Raw genomic sequence first — 16913 nt, forward strand, 5'->3', positions numbered from 1 at the left:
CCGGGACCACAGGTGGGGGAGGGGCAGGCTGTGCGGCTGGGAGCAGGCAGAGGGGGCGGTTGGGTGCTGGTGCCTGGGCTGGCATGGACAGGATGCGGAGTGGCCATCGGCTCCCCGCAGGCCCGGGGAGGATGTGATGGGGAAGAGGAAGCTTGTGTGTGTGTCGCGGGGTGAGCGGGGGACGTCTCAAAGAGGAAGGGGTCTGGGCAGATGTGGTATCAGAGCGAGAGCCAGTGTCTGGAGTCTTCCAGCCACACAGGGAACGGGAGGGATTTTGACCACACCACAGTCTACTCGCCTTGACTGTCTCCTCCAGCCTGGGCCACCGAGACGCATGTAGCTCCCCCACAACCCTACACCAACAGCTTCCCCGGGTCTCTCCTCTCTTCACCCTCCCATCGGGTGTCCAAACCACAGTCCTGCACCATGGGCGCAGCCTGTCCCTGGTGAGAAGGTGCCGACCCCCTCCAAGCCAAGGACCTCCTTGTCTTCCTGACACTCTCAGAGCGGCTCCGACACCCGAGGGTCTCCCCCCTGGCCGCCCAGCTCCCAGATCAGGCTCTGACCCCCACCTTCTATCCCGGATGCCAGACCCCTCATCTTCTGCTCTCCCATTTCAGTAACCCTCCTGCCCCCAGCCCTGGCCCTCTTTTCTCCCCTGCCCATGTCCCCCAGGCCACTCCTTCCCTGCACGTACCGCGGGCTCAGGACAGGGACGTCCGAGTGGAACTAGGCGTGGTGTAGGCTTGGGGTGTGGGACATTTGGACGGACCACATCCACAGCAAGCCAGGGACCTAGGCCCTACTCTGCCCTCAAAGCTCTAGTATCACTCCCCTACCGTCCCTTGTGGGGCTCAGAAGCCTGGAACACCAGAGGCAGAGAGGCCTGGAGTCCTCCCACTTGTCACACATATGACCCATCCCACTGACCCCACCCTGAGGGACATGGTCCACACACACACACACAGGACAAGTCACCAAGAGGGACGGAGCCAGGCCCAGGAGATGGGAACAGCCTGTGTACATTCCAGAGTGGCCAGAAACTCTGAGCCGGCAGCAGGGAGGAGCTGGGGCCGGAAAGGGGAGAGAGGAGGCAGGTGTGGGAACCCGGGCCCTCAGTGCTGCCCTGCTGTGGGGTTAGCAGGCAGGGTCTCCCTGGGGCAGGAACCAAGAGTGACAGCGTGGGAGACGGGGACCATAGAAAAGGCTGCCCACCTGCTGACCTTCCCTGGAAAGAAGCCTGGCCGCCATGTCTGGCGTCTCCCAGAGGGCTCTGGCCTCACACCATAGGGACTGAGCAAAACCCACACGGCTCTGGCCTGTTCTTCTCGGTCAGGGAGGTTGGCGCCTCAGGCCTCAGGTATGGGCTTCCCCAGGCGAGATGCGACCACAGCAGCTCCCCAGTGGGGTCCTCCTCCCTCAACCACACCCTCACACCTCGCCTGGCCTCCAGAGGCACGTGGTGGAGGAGGGGACAGAACAAGCCAGCTTCGCCTCGCCCCGTCTCTCCGGCCCTCCGTCCTCGCCCCCGCCTTCTCTGCAAAACCCTCACCAGTGTTGGGGCACAAGCAGGTGCAACCAGAAAATCCTATCCGTTCTCTGGGGCCGGAGGCAAAAGAAATGCCTGCAAACCAGTGACTGGAGCCCGGGGTCTGGCTCAGGTGGCTGCGGAGGGGACAGGATCTCCTTTGCCGACTCCATGCCACCCGGGTGGAGGGAGAGTTGGGAATAAACTGTGATCTTTGCCTCAGTGAGGCAGTGAGCTTAGCCAAGTGCACAGAACTGTCCTGGTGTCCCTCCCCCGAGCACGCCCTCTCCAGGACAGAGTCCGGGCCTCACCGTACCCACCCCTAGCCCTGAGTCACTCATCCAGCCGTGTGCAGTGGGAAAGCTGGGGGTCACCCCGCAGGCTCCTCAAGCCTCAGAATAGTGGGGAACCATGCCTAGAGCTGCTCCCCCCACCCCGCCCCAGGGTCTGGTGTAACTGGTTTGGGCTGAGGCCTGGACGCGGGCTAAGGCCCACGTGAGGCTCAGTGTAATCTTATTGCTTGCCCTGTAGCCTGAAAGTCCAAACACAACAGGCCGAGGTGAGGGTCTTCTCTGGGGTTTGGGCCGGAAGCATCATTTGATTCAAAGGAAAAAAGAACAGAGCAGGATTCCAGAGACAGGGCTTCTTGTATAGGTTGTGCCTTAGCTTCTCTCTGGGCAGCCCCCTGAAACTCTGGGCCTCTGTTTCTTTACCCATAGAATGGGCTGTCATTCTCCACTCCACCCCCCCAGCCCCCCTTCCCTGCTCACAGGGTTGGGTTCTGTGAAAGGGCCAGGCAGGTCCCCTGAGGTTTCTACACCCAGTGGGGACGTGGGGGAGAAAGCGGGGCTGAACCCCTGCTTTTCTGGCTCTGGGTTTCGACTGAGTGCCCTGAGCTCTGGACTCTGCCCGCAGCCTCTTGGCGACCTCATGGGGCTCGCTCCTCCTCGTTTCGCTCGCTCCTCCAGGCAGGTGGGGCCTGGGGTGGAGTCCCTTTGCCGCTCACACGCCCTGTGCTCTGGGTGAGGCCTCCAGACACCCAGAAGGTCTCCTGCTGCTGGGCCAGGAGTCAGAAACGGTCCGTCGAGGAACCTGCCGGCCAGCAAAAGCTGTCATCGTGAGCCACGGGAGGAAAATGTGCCAGGGCCCCGTCCCCTCAGACGGATCTGCACCTGCACCCACCATTCCTCCTCACTTCCCCAGTGGAGGGACCAGGGTCCCCCGTCCACGCCGACCTCCCCAACCTAGGCCCAGGGGACCCCATTGTCTCTCACTTGCTCAGAAGCTGCCTCTCCTCAGATCTCCAACTCCTCCCACCTGACTGCCTTTGACCCTTTGGCCTTTCAACAAACTCAAGGCCTCTCCATCTTAAAAAGAGACAGCGCGCCCCTGGACCCAGCTCTCCCTGCCTTGTTTCCAGAACCCGCTTCTTGCCCGCGTGTGTGCACCTGCCATGCCGCTGTCCACGCACTCCGACGTCCAGCCCACTGCTCAGGTCTCCTACTACCTCCCCGATGACAAAGGTGGTCCTCCTTGGGCCTGACTCCCCTCCGGGACTTAGTCCTTACAACCCTCTCCCTCCTCATCTGCCTCCTCAGCCTGGGGCCCAGGCTCCTCTTCCTCCGCCCATTTCCCTGATGCCTGCTCTCACCTTTCCTTCTCACTCTACTGTCCCCGGGGAAGCCCAACCAGCTCGGTTAACTTAACAACCCGCAACCCCGCCTCCAGGAGCGCAGACCCAACTGCCCCCCGGGTGTCCTCGGTATGCCTCAAAAGCCACATGTCCCAAACCAAGTTCACCTTCTTCCTCCTCCTTCTTCCCATCTTGGCATCATCTTGGTTGCTCAAGCAGAGACCTGGAGTCACTGAGCCAGGTGACCTGACCCGCCTAAGCCTTTCACACCTACCAGTCCCCAGGTAGCACAGGGATTAGAGGAACACCACATCGAGGAAGCAAACATTCAGATCTAGAGTAGATGTCCTGCAGGGAATTGGTCTGGTCTCTGTGTCAGGGCAGGAAGAGAGGGACGGGACAGTCAAATGGAACGCATGGCCCTTGAGCCGATCCTGGTTCAAACAAACTGGCTGTGGGGCGCCTGGGTGGCTCAGTCGGTTGAGCGTCCGGCTTCGGCTCAGGTCACGATCTCGCGGTCCGTGAGTTCGAGCCCCGCGTCGGGCTCTGTGCTGACAGCTCGGAGCCTGGAGCCTGCTTTGGATTCTGTGTCTCCCTCTCTCTGCCCCTCCGCCACTCATGCTCTGTCTCTCTATGTCTCAGAAATAAACATTAACAAAAAAATTTAAAAAAAAAACTGTCTGTGAGAGATTTGTTTTAGGACAATGAAGGAGCTGTGAGTATGGCCTGGGTCTTAGATGATATGTAAGGAACTAATGTTAATTTTGTCAGATATAACAATGGTAATGGTATTGTGATTGTGGAGAAAAACATTTTTAAGAAATAGATGCTGAATTTTTTAGGGATGAGATGCGATAAAGTCTGGAATTTATTATTTCTTGGCACACACACACACAAAAGAACAAACTTGGCAAGGAGCAATCATCAAATCTAGTAATGGGTATAATTACATTCGTTTTAATATTCTTTTTGCTTCTTTGCCTATTTGAAAATCTTCATAAGAAAAAGGGGAAAAGCATCTCCCTCAACCTTTTTTGCTATTGTGCGTTCTCAGTGTTACTTTATGAGGTGTTCCCTGTTTCTTACACAGAAGGACTGGCCCTTCCAACTCTCCCCCTACCCTCGGTCGTAATTTCTCTCCCTTTATGATGCAGCTCCGGTGCCAGGAATTCTGGAAATACGGCAGCTTAAACATGTCCTGCTTCTCCCCTTTCTCCCCCGACTGCTACGCTCTATGAAGGGGCTGTGCCAGTTGGTGGGCAGGGCTGGCTGGCCCGGGAACCCGGGAGACCCCGGGGCAGACCAGGCCCACCATGGGCCCCCAGAGGGAAGGCAAGGTGACCCCCAGGAGCTGACAGGGAGCCAAACAGGTAAGCTAGGCACTCTCTGCCCACAAGGTTGGGGAGGCCGGGAAGGCAGGGAGGGAGCAGGGAGAGCTCCTGATGGTGTCTTAGCAGGGGCCTGCCCAGCCCCCAGAGACCATCACTCCTCCGCTCCAAGCTCCAAGGGCTCCACCCCAGCACTGCGAGCAAAGACCCATAAACCCCACTCCTCTGACAAGCCAGAGGCTGGAGAGAGGCAGAGCAAACACAACCCAACCCACCACCTTAATATAGCGGGTCCGGAGGGGACGGGACGTGCTAGAGACCGATAACAAGTCATGGTGGGAAGAGGAACTTGTCAGTCAGAAGTGACAGGACAGCTGGATGGCCACCCAGAAGAAGATAATTAAAGGTGGGTCTACATCTTACTCTGTCCGCCCAAATATACCCCCGGAGGATCCAAGATTTAGATGTAACAAGTGAAACCATTGGGGCGCCTGGGTGGCTCAGTGGGTTAGGATTCGGACTTCGGCTCAGGTCATGATCTCACAGTTTGTGGGTTCAAACCCTGCGACGGGCTCTGTGCGGACATCTCGGAGCCTGGAGCCTGCTTCGGGTTCTGTGGCTCCCTCTCTCTCTGCTCCTCCCCCACTCACGCTGTCTCTCTCTGTCTCTCAAAAATAAAATAAAACATTAAAAAATTATTTTTTTTAAAAGTGAAACCATAAAAATACTCAAACAGGAAAACACGAGCAACATTCTATATTTAAAAAAGACTTTTGTAAAGGCGTCTGGTTGGCTCGGTCGCTTAAGCATCTGACTCTTGGTTTCAGCTCAGGTCATGATCTCACGGTTAGTGGGTTTGAGCCTTGCATCAGGCTCTGTGCTGACAGCGCAGAGCCTGCTTGGGATTCTTTCTCTGCCCCCCACCCCCCGCCCTCCCCCCGCTGGTCCTCTCTTTTTTTTTTTTTTTTTAAAAGACCTTTGTAACAGACTCAAAATCTAAAAGCCATAAAGCACATGATTTATACATTTGACCACATATATGTACTTTAAGTGGGGCGCCTGGGTGGCTCAGTCGGTTGAGCGTCCGACTTTGGCCCAGGTCAAGATCTCACGGTTCGTGGGTTCGAGCCCCACGTCAGGCTCTGTGCTGACAGCTCGGAGCCTGGAGGCTGCTTTGGATTCTGTGCCTCGCTCTCTCTCTCTGCCCCAACCCACTCGCATTCTGTCTCTGTCTCTCTCAAAAATAAATAAACATTAAAAAAAATTAAATAAATAAATAAATAAATAAATAAATAAATAAATAAATGTATTTTAAGTAATTTGTGTGGCCAAAAAACAACATTAGCAAAGTCAAAAGACAATCTTAGGGAGATTACAACTCAGGTAAGAGATAAAGAGCTGTGTTCCCTAGTGTAGCAAAACCTAGAAACCAATAAGGAAAAGACCAACAACTCAGTAGAAAAAGGAGCACAGGATACGAACAGACGGTTCACAGAGAAAGAAAAACAAACAGTCCTTAAATCTATGTAAAGATGCTCACCCTCACTGCAAAGAGAAATGCAAATTTAAGCTATCTTAAGATCCTACATTTTGCTATCAGACTGGCAGAAAACAAAATTTTGATGCGACTTGGTTGGCAAGGCGTGGGGAATCAGACCCTCGCATTTGTGCTGGTGGGAATGTATGAGCCCCACGGGCGGGGACGGCAACTTGGCAAAATATAACAACTACCCCCTGTTTACCCTTCGACCCAGCACACCTACTTCTGGGATTTAGCCTCGATTTACCAGCACGTGTGTGAAAGATTATTTCTTCTAGCATCGTTCACAGTTGCAAAAGATGGGAAACCATGCAACTGCCTGTCAACAGTATACTGGTTAAATATATGATGATACATCCCTAAGGTGGAAAACCTGCCCCGCTGGAAGGAAGGAGACTGACCCTCTCTGTGCACAATCTCCAAGATACACTGTCAAATCAAAAAGGCAAAAAATAAGCAAGTTATAGGATTGTGTGTATTGCATGCAACCTTTATGTGAGAGAGGCGGAAAATCAAGTAATCAAATGCATATTCTTACAAGTTTGTATTTGTCTGAAGAACCAGTGAAAGAATAGAGAAAGGATTAATGAGCGTGGTGACTTCTGAGCTGATGGTGAACAGGGTATGGAAGCAGGGGTGAGAGAGAGAGAAGGAGAGAGCAGAGGAGGGGCAGAGAGAGGAGAGAGAGAACCCCAAACAGGTTCAGTGCTGTCAGCACAGAGCCCGAGGTGGGGCTCGAACTCACCAACTGTGAGATATGACCTGAGCCGAAATCAAGAGTTGGATGCCTAACAGATTGAGCCACCCAGGTGCCCCTTACTATATACTTTTTAACGTTGTTTTGATTTTTAAAAACCATGAAAGTATATTATCGGATTAAAAAAAAAAAAAAACCAAGGCTATCGGCAAGATAGAGGGGCTGGAAAACACAGTGACAACTTAAACAACAACAAACTAGAACTCTTAAGAAGATTCAAGTAAAGCCCAAAAGGAAAAAAAGACTACTTTAGAACTTAAAATATATCCCTGGGCTATTCATTGGAGGCGAGGATAGGCACCCTCCAGACTCAAAGTAGTGGCCTAGAAGATAAAGCAGGAGAAATTGCTCGCAGCAAACGTACACAGAGACAGAAATGAAGGAGGCAAAGCTACAAAACTGGAGGTTCCAGTCAAGACAGCTAACTTGCAAATAAAAGAAAAAGTCAAGGAAACGATAATCCTACAACAAATAGATTTCTCTAAGCTGAAAACAGACCCAAGGCTATCTGGAAATGGACAGGGTTCCAGAAGGGAGTGCTGAGAAAAAGAATCCCCACTCTGCACACCCAAGAGTGTTTGGTTAGGAACCCCAGGGAAGGGGGCCTGGGTGGCTCAGTCGGTTACGAATTCCGCTCAGGTCATGATCTCACGGCTTGTGAGTTCGAGCCCCGCTTCGGGCTCTGTGCTGACAGCTCGCAGCCTGGAGCCCGCTGCTTCGGATTCTGTGTCTCCTCTCTCTGCCCCTCTCCCTAAAATAAACCATCAACTGCTTTGTACCCATTGTCAAACAAAATGTGGAAAGGTTGCATTATCCCATCAAAAGACAGAGTCAGCTTGGGTTTCAAAATACAGTGACAGGATATATATAAAAATCCACTTAAAAACGTGATGATGTTGAGGGGCACCTGGCTGGCTCAGTCACCAGAGCACGTGACTCTTGGTCTCAGGATCGTGAGTTCGAGCCCCACGTTGGGTGTAGAGATTACTTAAAAATAAAACCTTAAAAAAAAAAAAGGGTAATGTTGAAAATAAAGGGATACCGAGAGATATCACATGGGCAAAAAAGAAAATAGAATAAAATAGAGTGGCCATATTCATAAAAGAAAGGTGGAGTTTCAGGTTGAAAACACTACGCGGGATAAAGAGGGGCACCAGGTAACGACACAAAGGGACAATCTGTGATGACAGAACCGTCAAAATCTGGGCGCTCCCAACAGTGTTGTAGTTAAATATAAAAAACAAAGCCTACTAAAAACACAAGAAGAACTTTATAGAGAAAATTTGAGTGGGAGATTTAATAAATCTCTAATGGAACTGGAGTAAAAGAATAAACAGAAAGAAGTATACAAAGGAAATGCAAGTTTGACTAATATAATCGATCAGCTTGGTTTGATACATAGGGGACCTTACATCCCTTAAATAAAAAATATACGATTTTTCCAGGTCTATGAAACTCTTAGAAAAATCATTGACTTGGTCACAAAGAAACCCATAAATAAAATTAAAAGTGGAGATTTTACAAATCCAGTAAAAAAACGAATGCTTTCCCAGTAAAATATAAAATGGCCCAAATTAGCGAGAACTGGTGGAAAACTTGAAAAGACCAAATCACGGTTGATGAGAAAAAAGTCTGCCACTGACAAAGCGCCAGGTGCAGAGGGTTTCACGGGAGAGGCTGACTTGTGGAAACCTTTAGGATTCACCTGCCGTCTCCCTTCCTTGGCCAGGAGGCAATCCTAGAGAAATTTCTCTCTGGCTAGCGAGGTTCTGGGGAGGAGGGCTCCACGCAGCATCCACACCACATCGTAACTGTCAGTTGGCTTGCCAAGGTCTCCTCCCAGACAGTAAACTACCTGAGGGCAGGGACCACGCCTTGTTTTTCTTTGGCTCTCACTGCCCAGTCCAGCACCTGCCATTTACTGAATCAATGACACGGCGAGTGAAAAGTTACCGTCTCACTGTCAGCGCACCGTGATGCCCTGGGTCTGTAAAACTCTCAGACACAGAGCAAAGCAGAATGGATGGAAAGAAACCAAAATGCTAATAGTCATTAGATTGAAATTCCACCACCCCCCCATTAGCCAAATATATGTAGGGATATTAAACTATTTCTATGATGGTGGGGGGGATAGTAATTTATAAATTCAGACAATTCCAGGAGTGCTCCAGTTGTGGAGATGAGGCAGGAAGGAGGCTGGGGGAGGGGGGATCTGGAGGCAGGCCCCCTTCTGGCACCTTTCTTGGTTCTTCCGGCTTCCTCTCTCAGGCCAAACTGGCCCAGCCCCCAGGACAGACACGGAAGCCTGGACAGAGACCCCTGCCCTGCTCACCTGATGCCTCATGGTGGATCTCCACCCAGGGGAAGGAGAGGATGCAGGGCGGCACCTATAGGAGTCCAGAGCCTGGACACAAGGGCCCTGCAGGCCTCACTGTGCCTAAGCAGGTGCTCTGGAAATCCCCGCGCACCACAGACCTTCCTCAATTTGGCAAGAGCGAGGGACAATCCTTGCAAGAACCCCTATGTCCCTCGGACCCCGTCCTGGCAGCCCTAATTCCCTCAACGCCAACCAACATCAACTGTCCCCTGACACTCCAGTCTGGAACCCCGACCACATTCTGATCAGCTGAGCCCGGGCCTGATGGGCTCTCCCATGCCGGGAACGGGGCACTGAGCAGCCATCGGGGTTGGCATTCATAACCAACCACCTGGTCCTTCCCACTACTGAACACAGCTCCAGGAAGGGTGGAGAAAATAGACGGAGAAAGAGGCCGGCTGCTGGGGCTCAGGAAGGAAGTGGGGAGGCAGGTGGGCCTGTCTCAGGAGACCCGGGGTGCTGTGGGGAACCAGAGACTGAGAGGTGAGGAATGGGGCCCAGGCTCAGGGGAGATCACCCAGGGGCCCCCCACGGGGCCCCAGGGGCTGACACGGGGCCTGCAGGGTGGGAGGTTGCCTTGGGAGTGATGGGTGGCTGGGGAGGAGTACTGGTGGCCAGGAATGTGGGGTGAGGATGGGAGGGGGGCTACCCACGGAGCTGCTCTTTCATGGGTCAGGTCAGAAGCTGGGCAGTGGGGTTCCAGGGTCCGCCTGGGGCTGAAGGTGAGTCATGGGGAGGAAAGGTCAGCCCAGGGATGAAGAAACCAGCTGGGCCGCCTGGGGAGGTGAGAAAGACAGTGGCTGGGAGGAGGAAGGACTCCGGAGACCCTCCCCTTGGCCTCAGCTCCCCTGCTCTTACCAGCACCCCCCTTTCCAGAGGGCCCATGGCTGGTCCCCACCCAAAGGGGACCCAGGTGGGTTTGTCCGAGGCCTCAATCACAGCTGCCCTGGGCTGCCCTCAGAGTCTGTCCCACGGAGTGGGTGCCAGGCCTGGGATCCGGAGAGGAGGCAGGGGCGCCTCCGGGCGAGTCACCGGGCAGGTGAGTTTCAGCAGGGGTACAGGAGAAGACCAAGGAGGGGGGAGGTCAGGGAAGAAGGGGAGAGAGTGGGCAACTGCCACGGCCCGCCCCCGCCCCCTGTGCAACGATATGAATGGTCACTCACAGTTCTCTGAAGAGGACAGGGAGCCAGGGCCCCGGGGCTCCTTCCAGTCCAGGCCGCCTGCTCAGGTGGGGCACCGGCCAGGCCGTTTGCAGAGGCCCCGGCTGTAACTCTTTCCTCCCAGTGGCCAATGCCTGGGCAGCAGGGGCGGGCTCCAGTCCAGAGGGCTGGCCTGAGGCCCCGGGGCGGGGATGGTGACCGGGGATGGTGACTGCACCCAGAAATGGACTCAGCAGGGGAGGAGTCTCAGAGGCCCCTCCTCACCTGGCTTCCCCAGGCTCGAAAGCCCCTCCTCAGCGAGGGAGGGAGTAGAGTAGAGGGGAACAGGCTGGCTACGGCCTGCAGGCCACCTGGCTGAGACTGAGCCTGGTAACTAGGGTGGGGTTCAGGGTCAGGAGGTACGGGAACTGACTCCCGCTCAGCCAGCTCCCGCCTGGGTGACTTTCAGCCAGCCACTCAACTTCTCTGAACCTCTGCACTCTGGCACAGGGGGGCGCCCTTCCATGCAGGCCTGCCTTCAGAACTGCTGGGAGTGGGAGCCTTTGAGTGAGAGCCCACGGGATCACTAGCCCCTGTGGCGCAGGATCACGTCACGCGCCACCATGCTTTGTGTCCCCGGTGTCCAGCGCTTTGACCAGCGCACTTTGACCATCCACCGGCGCGTGGTGGATGACAAGGCCGTGAAACGCCACACGGTGGGCGAGGAGGCTTCTCTCTTCTGAGGGTCCCCGCCTCTGCCAATTGTCCTACACCCATGCCACCCTCTCCCCTTGTCCAAGGCTCCCCAGTCCCCGATGAGCCTGACCCTGTGTCCCCTCCATCCTCACATCCTTGGCCCTTGCCTCAGAGGGAGTGGGTCCCTCCCCGTGTGCCCTGGGCATCACCCTCACACCTGTGTCCTGGGATCCCGTCTCGTCAACCAGCTCCTCTGGCTGCTGCCCACTCACTCAGATTTGGGGAGCCCCCCCCTCGACCTCCACATGCCTCTGGCCACACGGCACCTCTCCCTTCCCTGCCATGCTTCTGAGCGGTCTCCACTCGGCCCTGCACCCTCATCTTCACCCTCCGACCTCTGCCTTCTGCTTTTGGTAACCCCTTGGCCAGCTCCTGATAAAGTGGCTGCTGACCTTGAGGTCACCACTTCCGATAAATGTTCGATGGCCTTTATCTAACTTCCCCTTCCTTCTGGACACCTCTCGGTGTCTGGACCAGTACTCTCCTGCTTCTCCTCCTTGTTCCCTGACTGTGTTTTACACTTCCTCCTCTTCCCTCCCCTGGTCACCCAAATGTGGTGGGCCCAGGGCTGTGGTCCCCGGGTCCACATGCTCCCTTGCCCCCACATCTCCACACCACATGCTGGGCAGCTCCAGGACTCCTCCCACGCCTTCCCAGTGTCCCTGCCATAAACAGACCACTGTCTGAGCACACTGGGAGGCTGGGACTCATCCTGACTTCTCTCCCGCCCTCCTCAGCCCATCAGTCACCAGCTCCCTCGAAATCCACTTCCCGAACCTCTCCTGTCATCACCGCATGCCTGGGAGACCATGAAAGTCCTCTGCCACTCTTAAAGTTCCAGCCAAGGGGGTCCTTTCTGAACCCCACTCCCCTCTCTGCTGAGAGTCTCCCGGTAGCTGCACGGTGACGTCCGAATTCCTGGCGAGGGCCATGAGGCCCCGCCCCCCAGGCGCCACCCACTCCCCACCAGAGCCCCAGCAGCGCAGGGTGGGGGCGGGGCTGAAAGGCCCCAGGGGTGCCCCATCTCACACCTGCACCCATGCCTGGGCACCGCAGTACACTGGGTGTCCTTTTTATCTCAGATGGCCTGGGCCATGCCGGCCTGAGGCATCTGTCCCCTCTTGCCAGGCTCCTGACCCAGATGGTGGCCCTCCAGGCCTGGGACTCTGCCTCACCAGATGCTCGGCAAGTGCAAGGTCACCTCATGCTTAGTTAATGAGTGAATGAAGGGGAAAGGTAGGAGCTGCCTCTCCTGCCTCCTCCAAGAAGAAACAGGCAGGCTCACCATTCAGGAAATTCTTCCTCTAAATGCTGCCTTGAGTAACTAAAAGGAGAATGGGGTTTCCTTCCCAGGAGACAGGCAACTCCCCACGCCAGGAGTGTGTAGGGGCTGGGGTGTCAGGGAGGCCCACAGCTGACACTGGAATAAAGCAGGGTCACAGGAAGTGTGAGATCATACCCATTACACGGGGAGGAAACCAGACCAGAGGTACTAAGCCTCTTGTTGAGGCCATACAGTGCATTCATTAGGGCCAGAAGTGGGACCGGGCAGAGCACTTCCACCAATACCCGGGTCTCTGGCAGACGCCCCAGTTCTTCCCTGCGCGAGCACCACCCCTCTCTCCATCATCTGTGTCCCCCGCCGCGGATACACCACTATACTGTGTGGAAAGAAAGAAAGAGGGGCAAGCTGGACAGGGGATGTGGGAAGGTCCTGGAATGCACCTCCGAGAGCCTGTCCGGGAAACGGAGGGACGCCGGGGTAAAGAGCACTGGTATCCAGCCATCTGTCCCAGAGAAGGGGGCCAACTGGCCAGCAGAGACGGCCGGGCACATTATTTCCCACCCCCTTACCCCTCTGGTTCCTTCTGGGCGGAGTCCCCATCCTCGTCCCCACGCGCCGGTTGCTATTCCCCGTCATGACCACAAGGGGGCGGGCTGCTCCTTGCAGAAACGGGAGCAAAGCTGGCGCAGACCAGGATACCGAATGCGACCCCGGCCAGCCTCGGTGGAGCGCCTACTACGTGCCAAGCGTTTCCATGCCTCACCTCGTTGAAGGCTCACAACACTAATCCTTAGGTTTTGTCCTGCGTTTACACACGAGGACACTGGGGCTGGGGAGTTAAGTGACTCCTCTGCAGCTGGCAGGTGACCCAGCCGGGTCAAATTCCAGTCTCTCTAAGCTTCAAATCCTGAGCTCTTTGCACTATAACCAGATGGGCGGAGGGGAGACCCAGGAGCTCCCAGCCCGGGAAGGTGCTTCCTTCCTCTGGGCATCCCACACTCAGTCCTGGCATGGGCCAGGCATCAATGTTGACAACAAATACATTACATGAAGTACAAAGAAAGAAATCAGAGACTTACAAGGTTTAGGGATCATCCATCCACACTTTCCACCCCTCTTTGGGCCAAAGGACAAATCGAGACCCTCTGAGAGGAAATGAATTGCCCATAATTACCCAGCTGTCAAAAGGCAGATGTCAAAAAGGGGGTCTGTGCATCCTCCCTCCACATCTCCCCAACCACCGACCCAAAAAGTTCCTAAAGTTGAAGATGTCAGGGTCATCCGAAGGATTCTGAGGATGTAAAAGTGTTTTTAAAACGTGCTCTATTTTCGATTTCCTAAATTAACAACTGGGTTCTGAAACGAAAAAAACACACTCACTATCACTGGACCACTTCCTGAAACAAACAAATCAAAAATTGTCTTTTTTTTTTTTAAGGGGGAACTGAAATATCGGAAGAAGCCAAAAAAGGAAGCAGATCCCTGACTTCCACATCCACTATCTCATCTGACCCCTAAGCTCCTCTAAGAAGAGGCAGGTGGAGTGGCCCGCAGGTCCACAACTCCATATCCGGGCGTGTTTCGGAATGTTGTGGATTTTAGAAAGGTAATACGGCGCACACACCTGCCAGCAAGGCTTGGAGCAGTACACTGTAATCCGGTTCATCTGCACTTGCGTAGTAAAACTAAATGTAATAAATAAAGACCACCCACAGCTTGACATCGGTTCAAATCAAATTTTTTACCACCAACTGAGTTACGGGAAACCTTTGGACTCCAGGGAGCTTTGGCATTTCGGAATTGCCCATAAGTGACCGGGAGCCTGCACCCTTCTCTTTCCGTGGTTTTGAAAAGTGAGGCTCGGCGGTGACTGCCGCCCCGTCGAGACGGACGCTAAGCCGAGGGGGGTCTCCTGGAGTCCGGGCCCGGAGCGGCGCAGCACCCCGGCCCGCCACCCCGCTCCGCGTACCTGCTGCGGGCGCTCCTCCCGTGGCGGGCCGCGCACGTCCTGGACGACCTCGTAGACGTTCTCGGAGTCGCTGCGCGCCAGGGGTCGCGGGCACACCCAGGAGCCCGCCACGCTGCAGGCCTTGAAGCTGCCCGCGCTCCCGAGGAGGCCGGCAGGGGGCGCGACGGCGGCGCGCGCCAGGTCGTCCAGGGACTGGGCTGGCCGCACCGGCGCCGCGGGCCGCGTGTACAAGCAGGTGGGCAGGCCCGGCGCCAGGCTGCTGCGCTGGGTGGCGGCGCCGCGCCGCGCGGGGCCGCACAGGGAGCCCACGCGGCCCCGGGGCTCAGCGGGCGTGCCGTCGGGGCCCGCGGACACCGGCGCGCTCACGAAGCGGTAGTCGTAGGCGAGCGGTTCCGGGGCCACGGGCCCCGGGCGGAGCGCGGGTGGCGTGGAGGTGGTGGCCGGGTCCCCGAGCGCCGGCAGCTCGCGCACGTACTGCGCGGGCAGGTAGAAGGGGCGACCGCCGGGCTCGCGCCGCACGTGCCACCAGTGCTCCGTGCTTCGGCGCAGCAGCCTGTAGCGCTCGTTGGGCTGGATGGCCACGCGGCGCCCGTCCTTGCCCGTGTACTCGAAGGGATGCTCCACCAGCACGTACACGTCCCCCTCGACGTCCGCCGCCATCGCGGCCCTGGCGTTTCCCTGTGAGTGACAAGGAGGAGGGGCGCGGAGGTCAGGGCCACCGAGCTGGGAAGCGCAGAGGGACAGAAGACCTGGGTTCGAGTCCCAGTGCTGCATTCCTTATGTGCGTTAATTTCCTAGCTCAAAAATGGGGGGCTTGGATAAAATAATCTCCAAGGTTCTCATTCTTACACTCACTCATGGAATTATGACAATACCTTCATTCTGACAATGCCTTCATCCCGTGGCATTGATTACGAGATTTGAGTCCCGGTTCGATCCCTTGGTGGAGAAATTGTGGGTAATATTGGTCCAGCTTTACAGCCAAGGAAGCCTTGACCCAAAGAGTTGGGATGATTGACCGCGATAAAGTCACCACATTTGCCTAAAAGTTGACTGGGCCTCGGTTTACAGGTCTGTGAAGTGGGAAGAACAGCCCATTCTCTACCCACCCACCCCCGCCGCCACTCCCCTCGCCCCGCCCCCTGCCCTGCCTGTCCCGCCCCAGACGTCTCCAGCCTTCAGGAAATCCGCGTGCCCGGAGCCTCTTCCCTCCAGGCTCCCGCGCCCCCGGCCCGCGGAATCAGGGTTGAGGCGCGGGGCTCTGGGAACCACCCCGGCACCGCTCTATCCCGGGGAATGCCCCTGCCTCGCGTAGTCCAAGGGCCTTGGCTAAGGGACCGGACTGCCAAGGCCGGAGAACCGGTTCTCTCGGTTTCTCTTTCCTTCCCCAGCGGCTTGGCTGCGGACGTGAACCCGGGGCCTGGCCCGCCCAGACTGTCCTGCACCGCCCCCTGTTCTCCAGCTCCCACCTCCACCTCCCGAGTGAGGCTCGGCCCTCGCGGCCTACCCACCAGCCCTGTGATCTCCACATTGCCCCAGGAGAGTGGCCCCTAGAGAATGCACTTTGTGACAGTGACTGCCCCTGCGGCGTCCTTCCCAAAGCTCTCCCGGAGTGATCGCCACAACCCACCGCCCTCCACGCCAGCTTAGCTTGGCGCTTGATGTGGTGTTGGGAGTCCGAGCCTAACTGTAAATCCGCCTGTCTCTCCATCAAAGAGATGAGTCGGTACCCTCTTCCATAAGTGGCTGGTCCCTCCAAGCCTTTGCACTGATCCCATCTCCTGCCCCATAGAGGTGTCCTGGGACCAGCAGTTGGGGAGCTCGGTGGCTTGCTGAGGCTGAGGAACCCAAGGAACAGGGTCTGACCGGGGGGTGGGGTGGGGGTGCAGGGTCTGGCCAGGGGCACAGAGCGTTCTTCACTACTTTCTCCAGCTTCCCTTGTTGGGGAAAGGGTTGCACTCTTGGGCCCTGAAGTTACAGTGAACTGCCTGTAGCTAAGCCAACAACCCCCAGGGAGGACACCCCTTCCCGTCACCTTCCCCTGGACCCCCGCCTCTCACTCACGTTGGCAGGGCAGGTCTCTGCGGGCCCATGGGCAGGACCGGCGGAGTCCGCGGATGGATGCAGATCAGGCCCCTGCCATCTCTTTCGAAGGGCGGGGTTTCCAAGGGCTAAGCAGGAGAGACCTCCGGGATCAGGAGCTGGCAAGGGGAGCAAAGAAGGAGAGGGATGCTCAGGAGGGCTGCCCCCAATCCCCAACGCAGCCGTATCTCGGAGGGGCCAGGAGGAGCCTGAATGAGTGTGTCTGGGCGGGTGGGGTACACCGGGAGTGGGACGCACAGCAAGAGAAGGCGAAGGGAGGGAGGGAGCTGTAGGGGCTGCGACTGAAGGGGCCCTGCGGGGTCGTCAGCGGAGCCCAAGGTGGGTAGGGTCCCACCCCTGAGCCCCCCGCCGTGGGATTTGTTGTCCTCGAGCCTCTGCGTCCCGCGGGCGCGCTGCTCTGGGACAGCTCGACCCTGGTTCGTTGTCTCGCCCAGGGTTACAACCGAAGCCGTATGCACCCCGAATCACCACTACAAGCCCTTTCCAGCCCGACTGAAC

At 56.4% G+C, this 16913-nt stretch overlaps 1 protein-coding gene across 6 annotated transcripts in view; it reads right to left on the bottom strand.

Moving 5' to 3' along the window:
- Window positions 1–16913, bottom strand: part of ARHGAP27 (Rho GTPase activating protein 27) — a 34501-nt gene that overhangs the window by 13380 nt on the left and 4208 nt on the right. For 5 of the 6 annotated variants that reach the window (XR_006964692.1, XM_047093464.1, XM_047093465.1 and 2 more), the window contains 2 exons: window positions 16377–16513; window positions 14313–14990 (listed from right to left, as the gene is read on the bottom strand). Coding sequence is in view for 5 of the 6 variants with exons in the window: in XM_047093464.1 (XP_046949420.1) it covers window positions 14313–14990; window positions 16377–16513 (815 nt within the window). In the remaining variant the exon portion in view is untranslated. Of the gene's footprint in view, window positions 1–14312; window positions 14991–15187; window positions 15382–16376; window positions 16514–16913 lie in introns of those variants that run through there. The other variant, XM_047093467.1, reaches the window with a different exon arrangement.

Source organism: Lynx rufus, unplaced genomic scaffold, assembly GCF_022079265.1.
Source record: "Lynx rufus isolate CCGP_SWC_20201006 ecotype Redwood Valley unplaced genomic scaffold, mLynRuf1.p SCAF_34, whole genome shotgun sequence".
Lineage (NCBI taxonomy): Eukaryota > Metazoa > Chordata > Mammalia > Carnivora > Felidae > Lynx > Lynx rufus.